Source organism: Pteropus alecto, unplaced genomic scaffold, assembly GCF_000325575.1.
Source record: "Pteropus alecto unplaced genomic scaffold, ASM32557v1 scaffold39, whole genome shotgun sequence".
Classification (NCBI taxonomy): Eukaryota; Metazoa; Chordata; class Mammalia; order Chiroptera; family Pteropodidae; genus Pteropus; species Pteropus alecto.
The window spans coordinates 2948955-2963618 of record NW_006443568.1 but is presented as its reverse complement, the minus strand read 5'-3'; the positions used below and the strand labels follow the sequence as shown (position 1 = coordinate 2963618).

The 14664-nt window shown below is 36.8% G+C and overlaps 1 protein-coding gene and 1 pseudogene across 5 annotated transcripts in view; both read right to left on the bottom strand.

Annotated features, from left to right (window-relative positions):
- Positions 1-14664, bottom strand: part of KIAA0319L (KIAA0319 like) — an 87043-nt gene that overhangs the window by 32960 nt on the left and 39419 nt on the right. For all 5 annotated transcript variants that reach the window (XM_006924251.3, XM_015598824.2, XM_006924250.3 and 2 more), the window contains exons 4-5: positions 4601-4847; positions 2191-2292 (exon numbers count right to left, since the gene is read on the bottom strand). In XM_006924251.3, the coding sequence (XP_006924313.1) occupies positions 2191-2292; positions 4601-4847 (349 nt within the window). The remainder of the gene's footprint in view (positions 1-2190; positions 2293-4600; positions 4848-14664) is intronic.
- LOC112473016 lies at positions 6437-6555 on the bottom strand (annotated as a pseudogene).

Here is a 14664-nt window from a genome sequence, read left to right as displayed (position 1 = left end):
CTGCAGAAGATGGCTGAGGATGGCCCACTTAAAACAGGCCCCACTGAAATTAATTAAGATCAAATGAAGCATTAAATGGTCTTCATTTGTAGCTCAGACTATATGACTGGGCAAGGCAAAGACAGAATTCTGTAAATGGAATTCCCTCCCCAATAAAAGTAGTCTTAAATTTTTTGCAGGGGGAACAAAATGTATGTCTGGCTAGAAAAGAATGGGATCTAGTAGGAAGGGTCAGTTTAATTTACTACCCAAAAGGAAAAAAGAAAAGAAAAAGTAAGAAATTTCAAATGCTTAGCAGAGAATGGTCATTTTTTCTTATTTCATGAGCTTAAAAGTTAAAATTAACACATAGAACCTAATTCCAAGATAGCCTTCATCTTTAAGACCTGAATTTCTTTTATAGGCCTGAGATATAAGATCTATTACTATTCTTTCCTCTCCAAAATACTAGTCTTCTTTTATCCAATTGTCAGCCCCAGGCAGCTCTCACAAATGTATATGTAAAAGTTAGGTACAGAGCAGGAAAGCAGCAGCAGAAGTAGGATGGGTGCTAAGAGATGACATCTCTTCCAGTTGTAGCTGGAAATTGTTTCCACACAGGCAACAGAGACACACATCAGTTTGGGAACTGACAATTTTATAATATCTAAGGCTAACAACACAAATTTTAAAAAAGGATAATATTCCTAGGACAGACAAGCTCAGGGGATGAACATCTTACAGCCAGAACTTTATCCAAGGGTGGGAACAACTAAGTATAGGTCTGTTAGACAGAATGCTAGTTTTAATGCTTTCAGGCAGTGGTTTTCAAACCACCTCCAAACTCCAGAGGGATCCTGAGAGGTGCTTCAGGAGCGGCCACTGGAGGTGAGGGGGAGGAAAAGCAGGCAGAGCTGGCACTGCCTCATCCTCCTCAACCTTCGAAAGCTTGAAACCATCCATCAACCATCCATCGTATGTATCTGACTAAAGGCGGAAGAACTTAGGGAGAGGAGAATTAAAAAGAATCTATTTCTGAACTGATGTGTTTTGGAACACTGATCTTACAAGACGATTATTAACACACAAAAAATGTATATGCAAATAGGGGTTAGAAAAGAAAATACAGTAGAGCCCAGCATAGCTTTCACAAAAGAGTGAAAGCAAACGCAGCTGGAGACGGTTCTTTCCTCACCTCTATCTTCAAAGGCCACCAAATCTATTCAGCTTATCTTACCACCAGCTTCTCTAGAGGATGGTGGAATGAACTGATAAAGAAAACTCAATTTGAGGGCAGAAATATAGAACAAAGTAGGCATTTAGGTTCTGGAAAAGTACTTTTTGCATAAATACATGATTTGGTATTAGGCCCAGAAAATAGAAACATTGTATTGGAAACATGTGTACCTAAAATGGAAGGACCCCATCCTGAATAGAGTATGGCATTCTACTTGACTAACCTTATACCTGAAAATAATATAAACGCAATACAATCATTTTCCATCAAGGTGTGCTTCACTTCATATCATAGATAGTCTTAGACTTATAAGTCAAACTTTGGTATATTAATATATATTTCAAAGGTGAAAAAAATGCTCACATTACAAAAGTTTTCTTAAATAATTAATCATCCCCTAGTTTATATATTGCATAAATTTGCATTTTGTGTATCACATTGGGCCTGTCTTTTAAGTAACAAATCTATAGTAACAGTAGCCTTGAATAACTTCTCTACAAGTTTTATAACTGCTATTTACTAAATGTTTGGCTAAAATAAAGAGGTCAGCCTGAGTCTCAGTTTCTTCCCCCTTTAAATGCAAATAATACAACCTACATTCAATGAGCATCGGTTATATGCTAGGGCCTGAAGTAGGTGTCTTATATACCATTTCATTTTGCCCTTAAAGTAACCTAATGAAGTAGGAATTATTATCCTCATTTAACTGAGAAAGAAATGGAAATTTAGAGAAGTTAAATAATTTGCTTAAAATCATTCAGCTAATGACTGGCTGAGTTGAGATTTGAACTCAGGCTTGATGTCAAAGCCAGAATCTCAAATATTATATCATATTGTCTCTCATATCACATAAATATTTGCGCATGTACTTGCTATACCTATTCTCACAGGATTGTTGCAATGAGTAAATGAATCAAGGTATGTGTTTATCATTATAAATTAAAACATTATCCAAATGTAAGGGGATGTTTTACCTTCAAGTGGTTCTTGGAGAACATATGCATTTAATTGAACTTCATTCTTAGGCAGAGTCATCTGGACACTCTCTCCAGCAGATACCACCAGTTCCTTTATAACTGGAAACGAAGAAAATATGCAAGAGTTAAAGAATTAAATCCAAACTATCTCATTTCTCTCCTTCCTTTTGTGGCCAAATTTCTTTTATTAACAATATTCAGCTACTGCCTTCATTTCCTCGTTACTTATCTATTCTAATTCCCTGAAGTTTGATCCTGTCCTCACTTTTCCACTGAAAAGAACCTTTTGAGGTCATTAACAAACTGCTGCTTAGCAAATCGAATAACTGTTTCTCTGCCCTCATACTTCCCTCTGTGGCATCTAATACTGCTAAATGCCTCCATCTCAAAACTCTTGGTTATCATAACACCATATTATTCTACTTTTCTTCCTTTCTGACTTTTTCTCCACTGTATTTTAACTACTGTTGATCCTTAAGCCTTTTTTATACAGTACTTTCCACAGAGCTCAATAAACAGAGTTCAACTGTTTCAAGGATCATCTTTATGCTGATAAATAACTTTCTAATAAAAAACAGACATAAAGTTCCTAGAAGAAAAGGCAAGTGTTGATCACAAGGCCAGTGTTAATTTCTTTCTATTCCAGTTGTTACAACCATAGACTTACATTATTCCAAGGATCTTGTTCTTCCATCTGCTAGCTCTCCCCACTCTAATCCATTCTGTCTTCCTAAAACACCCACCATCATTAGTTTTTCTAAAATCCTCGCCCACCATGTTACTCTCCTACTCAAGACACCCCCGCCACACACACACACCATGTTTAAGGCCAAACTCCTCACCTTGTATGAGAGAACTATTATCATTTGATCATACCATCTCGCCCTTCCTACCCAATTCTGCCTCTAGTTTTATTAATTTTTCCTCTTGTGTTCCACAGAAGCCATGGTCTACTCCTGGGGACTTTGCTAAAGCTATTTCTCCAATTGGGGTGTGTGCTTTTTTTATTCTAAATACAATACTTTGTTTCTAGCTCATAGCCAGTCTTCTCTCCAAGAAATCTTCCCAGATCATTTCCATTCAAACTGACCTACTTCTTGAACTACTTTAGCTTTTTTTGGAATACCACATTAGCTAATAGCTATATACTGTCTATATACTATTCATCAGCGAGTTCATACATGTTAGGGTTTCTCAACCTTGGCACTTTGGAACAGATAATTCTTTGTTGTCGGGGAAATTGTCCTGTGTTCTCTAAGATGTTTAGCAGTATCCCTGGCCTCTACCCACTAGATGTCAGTAGAACCCCTCCTCCTTAGTTATAACAACGAAAAATGTTTGCAGGTTGTTGAGAATCACTGATTATATAAACCCTTTCTCTGACAATAATTGTTCATTTGTTATGAGACCTAGAAACTACAGAGCTTAAAGCAAACAACTGCCTGGTCCACCCATATTTCAAGACTAGGAGGTGAGATGGGCTTCCTAGACAAATATGAAATTTGAGATTTACCTGTCTGCTTGGGACACTGTACTTGGGGAGAAATAAAAACATCCATTATGGAAGCTTTACCATTTAGAAACCCCAGGAGGTGAAATAAGAATTCTCTGAAGTGACTTTCAAAAAAAGGAAGGAGGAGGAAAAGAAGAAAGAAACCGCTACACTCAGGTAAAGTATAATGGACAAAAATACAGTGCAACTCAAACCCTTCATGATTACACCAAAAATTACAGGCATTCTGAATTTTTTTAAAAAATTACTTTAGTGGCATAGGATTGAAACCCTAAAATTTCATGTTATATTACCACCAAATGAGGCCCTAGGAAATTAAAACTTGGCAAAAATCATTTTCAGTGTCTTTTCTTCACCCTGTTGAGTTTTCCAGGGAATGAAGATCAACTTAGTTTCCTTGATTAATCATTTCCTCCTAATACCTTAGAATGGCACTCATGAAACATAGACTTAAGGCAACATTCTATGTATAAATCTTTCTATGGGTTGCTTTAAAAACTAAAGATGCTGTCAAAATCAGAGAGACAAATATCTGATCTACAACCAGCTGTTCAGAAGGCAAACAGGTGCACAGATCCAACTCTTTCTTCCCAGTGGCCTCTGTTTGCTTGATTCCTTGAACATCGCTTAATTGAATCTTGTGCCCTTAAGTCCCAGTGGTATCTGGCTTGGGGGAAATGAGCTTCATAAATTTCCATAGGCTCGGGCCTGTTGAGAAAAGGATCGAGAGCCCCAAATCCTATGATTACAGGGACACAAATAGGATTATTTTTTCTCTTAACCTACAGTATTAAAAGTCATGCCTCCCTCCTTTCTTTCCATTAAAAGGGAACACTTTGATTAAATGTTCTACTTTCCCATCCTATCTCCATGGGCAGAAGCAAAGGGCCTCACCTGGGAATGGTGCTGAAGTGCTCTGGAAAGAGGCCTGGGGGGTGGGGGTAGCATAACTGTTGGAGGGAGCCACTGGCAGAGGGGCAGCAACCTGGATTTTCCCAGGGTTTTTTACTTGCTGAGTGCTAGGCGTAGTACCCAGATCCTCTGACACCTCAGGTTGGACTGATACATTCTTTGACCAAACAGCAGTTTCCTCAGTCAGATTTGTGGTTAGAGGATTGGAAATTGTGACTTCCTTGTGGACCTAAAGAAATGCAAAAATTCAATTAAGTAGACAAAAGTTATAAAGCCAGTTTTTTAGGTTATATCACATGAAATAATTGCATATTAAATGTTTTAACGCAAAACTGTCAAAAATGTGAAAGAAACTAATCTTACTACTCAAACTGGTATTATGTTGATATAAATCTTCCCAGTCTTTCTTTCTATGCCGACAGTTCTGCTTAAAATAGTAACAATCTCAACATTTATATTCAATTCTTCTTACAAATACTTATTAAGCACCTATTACAGAATAAGCCTTCTGGATCAAAAAAAAAAAAAAGCCAACCATAATCACTGTGCTCAACAAGTGTACAATCTAGTGGCGGGGAGAGAATTTAAAACATAATAAGCCAAAAATGGTAGAAATAACTAGGAAAGTTATGATGAACCAAAGAAACCCTGAGAGTATTTAACTTCTTTCTCTTGGAGAAAGGGTGCATGTGAAGGATAGTTTAAATAAAGGCTCTCTGAAGGAGGAAAGTCCAGAGCTGAGTTTTAAAGGGTAAACAGTTTACTAGACAAAGGGCTGAGGGGAGAGTTGAGTGTAGAAATGAGATTAACATGGCATGTGTTGGGAACTGAGAGTCATAAGCAAAGAGGCAGGAAATAATGAAAGATGAGCTGGAAAGACAGTCGATGGCCAGAGTAAAGAAGACAGTATACACTACTTTAAAGAACCAGGTAATGGTAAGCAATCAATGGTTGTATGCAAGGAAGTGACAAAGTCAGGTTTCTGCTTTAAATGGATAATTCAAGTTACTATCTAGTGTATGGGCTTGAAGAAGGAAGACAATAGCAGGAATACTGTTTAGGAGAGTACTGTATTCATCCAAACAAGAAATGATGAGTGGCTAAACAAAGTTGGTGATATGGGTTGGTTGGTTTGTTTTTAATCAACTTAATTGAAGTATAATTTACAAAAAATGAACTGCACACATTTAAAGTGTATAGGTCGATGAGTTTTGATAAGTATATACACCCACATAACTACAATTAAGAGAGAGAACATTTCTATTAGCCCCCAAAATTAGTTCATGCCCCTTTGCAGCAAATTCCTGCCTCCATCTTCAGGCTCAAGAAACTACTGATTTGTCTTCTGTCACCATTAGTTGGTTTGGGCTTTCTTCTATTTCATATAAAAGGATCTTATACATAATATTTTTGTTTCTGGCTGCTTTCACACAACATAATGTTTTAAAGATTCATCCATGATTCAGTAGTTCATTCTTTTTTATTACTGAGTAGTATACCATTATAGAGATATACCAAATTTTATTTATCCATTCATCATTGATAAGATATTTAAATTGTTTTCAGTTTTCTCAGCTCTTATAAAGCTGCTATATATGTTTGAATACAAATGTTTCTGTAAACATATATTTTCATTTATCTTGGGTAAATACTTAGAAGTATTTATTGTTAATTACATATAAGTGTATGCTTAACTTTATAAGAAACTATGAACTATTATCCAAAGTGGCTGTACCATTTTGCATTTCTACCAGCAATGTATGAGAGTTCCAGTTGCTCCACAACTTCACCAATACTTGGTTTTGTTTTTTTTTTTTACACCTACAGCACCCGGTATTCCTAAGTAGTCTCCCATCCAAGTACTAACCAGGCCCGACCCTGCTTAGCTCCCAAGATCAGATGATATCAGGCACGTTCAGGGTGGCATAGTCGTAGACAATACTTGGTATTCTTGATCTTTTTGTTTTTTGTTATTTGAATGGTATCTCACTGTGATTTAATTTGCATTTTTCTGATAACTAATGAGGCTGAATATCTTTTAATGTGTTTACTGGCCAGTCATATATTTTCTTTGGTTAAGTTTATTCACATCTTTGTTCATTTGTTTTACAATTTTATTAAAGTACAATCAATATACAATAAACTGAATATATTTAGTGTATAATTTGATAAATTTTGACATATGTGTACATCTATGAAACCATCACCACAATCAAGATGATGACTATATCCAACAGGTCCAAAGATTCCTCATGTTCCTTTGTAATCCCTTCTCCTCTCACCCCACTCACCAGGCAACTACTGCTCTGCTTCTTATCACTATAGTTTGCATTTCTTAGAATTTTATATAAAGGGAGTCACATGTACGTACTCTTTTTTGGTCTGGCTTCTTTCACTCAGCAAAATTATTCTGCTATTCATCCATGCTGCTGTTTGTATTAATAGGTCTTTCCTTATGATTGCTGGGTAGGTTTCTGTTGTATGACTATGCCACAATTTGTTTATTCATTCACCAACAGATGAGCACTGGGGTTGATTCCAGTTTGGGGCTATTACAAATTGAGCTGTTATAAATATTCCTCTACAAGTCTTTGTATGAACATATCCTTTCATTTCTCTTGGGTAAATATCTATGAGTAGTAGAATGCCTGGTCATATGGAAGATGTATCTTCAGGTTTTTAAAAAACTGCCAAACCATTTTCCAAAGTTGTTATGTCATTATATACCACCAGTGTGAACATTCGAGTTGTTCTACAACCTTGCAAGAATTTGTTGTATGAAGTCTTTTTAATTTTAGCCATTATTGAGGTGTGTAGCAGCCCCTTATTGTGGTTTTTAATTTGCATTTTTCTAATGATTAATGATGTTGACCATCTTTTCATGTACTTACTGGACATCTGTACAACTTCTTTGGTGGACAACTTCTTTGCTTTAGTATTAGTTTTCCAACTCAGTTATAAGAGCTCTTTATATAGTCTAGAAATAAGTCCTTCATTAAGTATTAAACTTGAAAATATGTTTTCCCAGTCTGTAGCTTGAATAGCAAAAGTCTGTCACTTTGGTGGGCTCCAGTTTATCAATTTTTTCTTTTATGTTTCATGCTTTCAGTGACTCATTCATTCATTCGTTCGGCAACAAGATCACAAAAAAATTATTCTCCAGCATTTTCTTCTACAAGTTTTATAGTTTTTGCTCTTAAATTTTAGGTCTATGATCCATTTTGAGCTAATATGTAAGGGTCAAGGTTCGCGTTTTTCCTTATCAATATCCAATTGTTCTAACATCATTATTAAAAACAGTATCCTTTCCCCCACTAAACTGCCTTAGAACATCAACTGACCATATTTGTGTTGAGTCTATTTCTGGACTCTGTTCTGTTTCATTGAATTAATCTATCTTTACACCAATACCACTGCTTTGATTACTGTAGCTTTACAGTAACTCTTAAAGTTAAACAGTTTAGGTCTTCCAAATTTGTTGTTCATTTTCAAAATTGTTTTGATTATTCTAAGTCCTAATCCATGAACATGGCTGTATTAGTTTCCTACGGCTGCCATAAAAAATTACCAGAAACTTAGTAACTTAAAACAACAGAAATTTATCCTCTCACAGTTCTATAGCCCAGAAATGCAAAATCAAGGTACTGGCACAGCCACATTCCTTCTTCAGGTGTTTGGGAAAAAGCCTTCTTTGCCAGTTCCAGCTCCCAGAGGCTCTTGGCATTCCTTGGCTTGTGGCAACATAACTCTAGTCTTTGTCTCCATCTTCATATGGCCTTCTTTCTTGTGCCTTGGTGGGTCCAAATCTCCCTCTTCTTTTTCTTGTAAAGACACCAGGCATTGAATTTAGGGCCCACCCTAAATAAGGATGATTTCATCTTAAGATCCTTAACTAACTATACCTGCAAAGATCTTATTCCTAAATAAGGTCTTACACTGAGGTTCCAGGTGGACATCATAGTGGGTGGGGGGGCACCATTCAACCCATTACAATGGTATCTTTCTCCATTTATTTAGTTCTTTATTTGCTCTCAGCAATGTTTTAGAGTTTTCTATATATAGCTCTTACACATATTTGGTTAAATTTATCCCAAAGTACCTGAATATAAGACCTGAAACAATAAAATGCATAGAAGAAAACATAGGAACTAAACTCAAGGACCTTGGACTTAAAGAGGATTTTATGAATTTGACCCCAAAGGCAAGGGAAGTAAAAGCAAAAATAAATGAATGGGACTACACCAAACTAAAAAGCTTCTGCTCAGCAAAAGAAACTGTCAATAAGGTAAAGAGACAACCATCCGAATGGGAAAATACATTTGCAAGCAATGTCTCCAATAAGGGCCTAATATCCAAATTATAAAAGAACTCATACAACTCGATAACGACAACAAAAAAAACAAATGATCCCATCAAAAAATGAGCAGACCTGAACAGACACTTCTCCCTAGAGGACATACAAATGGCCAACAAATATATGAAAAGATGCTCAACATCACTAGCTATTAAGGAAACGAAAATCAAAACCACAATCAGATATCATCTCACACCTGTTAGAATAGCTATAATCAACAGGACAAGTAATAACAAATGTTGGACAGGACGCGGAGAAAAAGGAACCTTCACATACACTGCTGGTGGGACTGCAAATTGATACAGCCACTATGGAAAACAGTATGGAGGTCTCTCCAAAAACTAAGAATTGATCTACCATATGATCCAGCAATCTCTCTACTGGGTATTTACCCCAAAGACTTGAAAATCCATATCCAAAAAGGTATTTGCACACCGATGTTCATAGCAGCATTATCCACAGTGGCCGGGACATGGAAGCAACCAAAGTGTCCTACGATAGATGATTGTCGACAACATGGATGGAACTGGAGATAATATGTTAAGCGAAATAAGTCAGACAGAAAAAGTTGAAAATCACATGATATCACTAATATGTAAGATATAAACCTAAAAGCAACAAATGAACAGGACAATCAAAGAGACTCACGGACATGGACTATAGACTAGTGGTTACCAGAGAACTATAGACTAGTGGTTACTAGTGGGGTGGGGAGGAGCAGGGAGATAGATGGGGTAAAGGGGGTATAGGCGGATGGGGAGTGAAGTGGGTAAAGAGGATCAAATATACGGTAGCTGAAGGAAACTAGACTTTGGGTGGTAAACGTATAATAGAATATACAGAATTCAAATTATAATGTACACCTGAAAATTATATAATTGTGTTAACCAATGTTACCCCAATAAAAAAAATAAAAAATAAAAATAAAAATAAATAAAAAAATTTATCTCTAAGTATTTCATGTTTTTGAATGCTATAATACATTTTTAAAAACTTTAATTCCCAGTTATTCATTGCTAATATATAAACACAACTGGTTTTTCTATATTGATCTTATATCCTGCAACCTTGCCAAATTCACTTAATAATCCCAGTAGCTTTTATGTACATCTCTTGGAATTTTCTAGGTACATGATTATATCATCTGTGAATAAAGGTAGTTTTCCTTCATTTCTGATCTGTATTCCTTTATTTTTCTTGCATTATCACATTGGCTAGGACCTCCAGTACAAAGCCGAATAAAAGTGGTTAGAGCCACTATTTGTTGTATAATTGTCTTCTCATTTTCCATTAAACCTTTGAACGCAGACTCCTTTAATTTTTTAAGCATATTTTTAACAGCTGCTTTGAAGTATCTGCTAAATCTGAAAGGTGAGTGCATGCAGAATTCATTTGTTTATTATTTTTTTCCCCTGAGCATGGGTTATACTTTCCTGATACTTTTTTGCATATCTCATAACATCTGGCTGAAAACTGGAAAGCTTTGATACTATATTGTAGCAACTCTAAATTGTTTTATTTTTCTAATGGGCTGTTGTTTTTAGTAACTTCCCTATTCTCAAACTAAACAATCTGACACACACACATACACACATACAACATGTTGCCATTGATGTCTCTGCTCAGTTCTTTTAATTCTTATTTTTACTTTAGTCTGGATTCCTAGGTATCACTCTTGTACCTGTATAGTTTAGTAGTCCCAATTTGGGCAGAGGTCGCTCAGACACCTCAAGCTCATAAAGTTTCACCCTCTGCCAGTCCATCTGTGTACTGCTCAAGGCATGCATTCAAAGTTTCAGTCAATTCTTAAGTCTTTCCTGACTTTTACTTTTTACCAGGCTCTCTTGGGTCTCTCTTGTACATGCAGATAATTTCTCAATCAGCCAAGGATATGCAGAGGGCTTATTTTAGCTCTTCTATGGCTCTCTTATTTTCAGGATCTTCCCATTAAGTTTCTGGCAGGTCCACCACTCACCCTAGCAGGCACTGCAACCTCAGGCTAGCAAAATTGTGGATTCTCTCCATTCATTCCCAACCAAGTGTGCCACTTTTAGTTGGCAAAGCTATAAATTTTCACCCTCTGCACCAAGTAAAGTCCATTCCCTCTGGCAAAAAAGTTGCTCATTTTCATGTCCAGCCACACACATAAAACCACATTTCTTCATCACCTGAGCTGAGGTGATGAAGGTAAGAACAGATGGGAAAAGCCTCAAGAAGACTACAGACTCCCACTGTACTTGCTCAAAGCATTACCAAGAATAAAGAATAAACACATTTCAAGAAAAACCACTTCTCAACTTGCTTCTGCCTCTATTATATTTCTAGTGGCCAGAAATACCTGTGCTACAATTTTGTCCAGTTTCATACTTGTTTTTTAACAATGAGAAAATTATAGACCCCTTTATGATGTCATAAGTGGAAATTCTTGTTTCTATTTTCCCATTTTAAAAACTGCATTTGTCCTTTGAAATTCTTTAACTGTTCACTCACTAAAATAATTTTCCTTTAATTTCCTTTAGTTCTCTGAACATACTTTGAAGTCTCTGACTACCAACAACATCTGAGTCAACTTGGAGTCAGTTTCCACTGACTGCTTTTACCTCCCTGAGTATGGAGGTCACCTTTTCCTGTTCCTTTCATGTCTAATAAGTTTTGTTTGAATACTGGACATTCTGTCTAATATATGTAGTAATACTGGATTCTACTGTGTTTTCCTTGCGATTGTTTGGGGGTATTTTTTTTCTAGTAGACAAGTAACTTATCTGAACTTAAACTGTAGACTTTGCTTCCCCTGCCAATGTGCAGCAACTGATATCTCTGTAAGTCCTGCAGCTGCTTTTTTAGCCTGGTCCCCTGCAGGTCTTCTTGTGTAATCTGATGACTGGCCAAACATCTGACCACAGGTTATACTCAGATTTGGGGCCTGCTTTCACGGTGCTTTTTTAATTCTGGAGATTATTCCCTAATTTTTCAGTCTTAGACTCTGGCCTCTGACACCTCAAGTCAATAAGACTTCAGATTTCTGCCACCTAAACTACACATGGTTGGGGAATGCACTCAGTTAAAAAGGCAACAAACTCACAGAGCTCACCTGGTGTAGGTTCTGTCTGCTTCTCTGATTTCTGCCTGCTTTTTCACAAGGCCCTATGGAGTCTCCCCATGTAGGTGTAGTTCAGAGCTTCAGCCATGGATTTTAGTTGAGTTTATAGTCAGGTTATGGGTTTAACCCTCTTCTATGGTTTTCTTACTTTCAAGGGCCCCTCCCCTTAAATGTCCAGGTAGTTTTTCTATCTTGACTCTGTTCTTTGCCACTATAAGAAAGTAGGCCTGAGATCTTTCCACTGCCACTTTCCTCTGCTGTGGGGGTTGGTGAATGCCTTCAAGCAAAAATTTTAAAAAGCTGCAAAGTCACAATTCTTACTATTTCCAGTTGCTGTTTTTCAAGAGTAAACTCTCCTCTAGCTTCTGTCTGCTTTTGGACCCTTTCCAGTTTCTCTAAATACATGTTTTACATATTTTATAATTATCTGTGGGAGAGTTCAGGAGACCACTTTACTCCACCACCATTACCAAAAGCTCCCCCTGAGGGATGGATTTTAAAATATTAAGGATCTAATATTTGTGAAGCTGAAATGCATCTAGGGCTTGGGGAAAAGAATTTAAGATGACTCCCATGTTTCTTGCTTGAGAGACTAACTATAGCAATGTCAGAAACTAAGATCGGCTACAAAGGAGCAGCTTTAAGAAAGAGCATGTAAGTTATGTTTTAGACATACTGAATCTGAAGTACCTCTGGGAAATTCAAATAGAGATCCAGACTTGGAATCAAGTCCCAAAGATAGTAACTGAAGCCATAGGAGTAAATGAGCTTGCTCGAGAAGAACATGTAAATAAAGGGAACAGAGGCTCAAAAATAGAGTATGTAGAGATATCAATGTTTAAGATGTGAGCAGATGAAATGACCCACAAAATTGACTAAAAGGATATGGTCAGAGAGAAGGAAAAAACCGTAAGATGTTCTAACAAGAAAGAAGGGACAACTGCAACCTGTATGAAATAATGCAGAGAGGTTCAATCAGATAAGGACTCAAAAGAATACATTATACTTGACAATTGTGAGGTTACTGGTGACCCCAGCAAGAGCCCCTTGGAAACTAAATTCCACAGGACTGAGGATTAAATACAAGTGAACAAAGAAGGGAAAGCAAGTGTAGACTACCCTTCATATTTCTGGGTGAAAAGAAAACAAGAACAATGTGAGAGTAACAGAAGAGGCAAGGGGACAAGATCAAGGATATATTTGGAAGGACTGAATTTGAACAAGTACCATGTTTTTAGACTGAAAAGAGAATGATAGAATTTAGGCTATCACACAAACACTTAGGAGAGCATCTGGGCCCAATCTGGAGAAGTGAGTATCAGAGAAGGCTTCCTAAAAGAAGTAAAGCCTGGGGTGAGTCTTGAAGAATAAACAGTTAAGCAGATGAATCCCAAATGTTGGGGGCGGGGGTGAAGGGAGACAAAAACATCATGGACTTCTGCTTCCAGTCAAGATAGAGTAACAGAGACCAGATTTATCATCCCATCTGAAACACTTAGAAATACAGACAAAATATATGAAACAACAGGATTTAAGACACTGACATCAGGCAGTAAAGAAGAGTAATTCCTAAGAAATGAAAAACAAGTAAGACGAGCCCTATAGTTGTCCCAGCTTAATGTCTAAAGAAAGTTTCTAGGCCACAGTACAAGAAGAGGAAATCCAGACAGAAACTCGCAGTCTCTCTGCGTTGGAGAGATGTAGCTAGAAGTCTGGGATAGGAGAGAGCTGCAAAGAGACTGAACTCTAAAGATCTGCAGGGGATGCCCCTATAGTATTCAATTGAGTAATGATCATCTCGCTATTCAAAATAATTACAGGGCACAATACCCAGAGTTCCCATGAGCTAGGAATAATACTTATTCCAAAAAGCCAGAACAGAAAATGTCATAATCCATGGGGCATCAGAGCACTAATAAAAGTCTTACCTCAGTAGTGTGTAAGAATTAACCCTACACTAAATGGAGCTCTGGGCCTACATAACAAAACTTAAAAGACACAAAAGGATCACCTGGTTCTCAAATAATTTAATCATATCCCAGAACAAGCTTCAAGAATACCTATACAAATATATCTAGCGCCCAACTAGGAAAAATTTACAATGTCTGGTAACCAATTAAAAGTTATCAGACCTGCAAAGAAGCAGGAAAATAAATCCTCTAATGATGAAAAATATCAGTTATTTAAAACTGTGTTAACTATCCTGTAATCCAATACCTACCTTGCTTTCCCCAACTTCCATGTAGTCTTCCTTTGTACTTCCTCCTTAATTTCAAATGCATAAAAGAAGCTACAAAACTAGTATTCTCTGGAGCATCTGAGATCTTGCCCCCCCTGGCATACATCATGAGTTTGGCTCAAGTAAATTCTCATAAAATTCTCTAAAAATATCCAAATAAAATAGACAGATAGACAGATAGATAAACAAACAAGTAAATAAATAAAATTGACCTAGAAATAACAAATAGATGGACAGGCAGACAGACGGACAGAAAGACAGATAAATCTGACCCAGAAATAACCAATGATAGAACTAGTAGGCAAGGATATTAAAATAATTATTATGATTGTATTTCATATGGTATGAAGCTA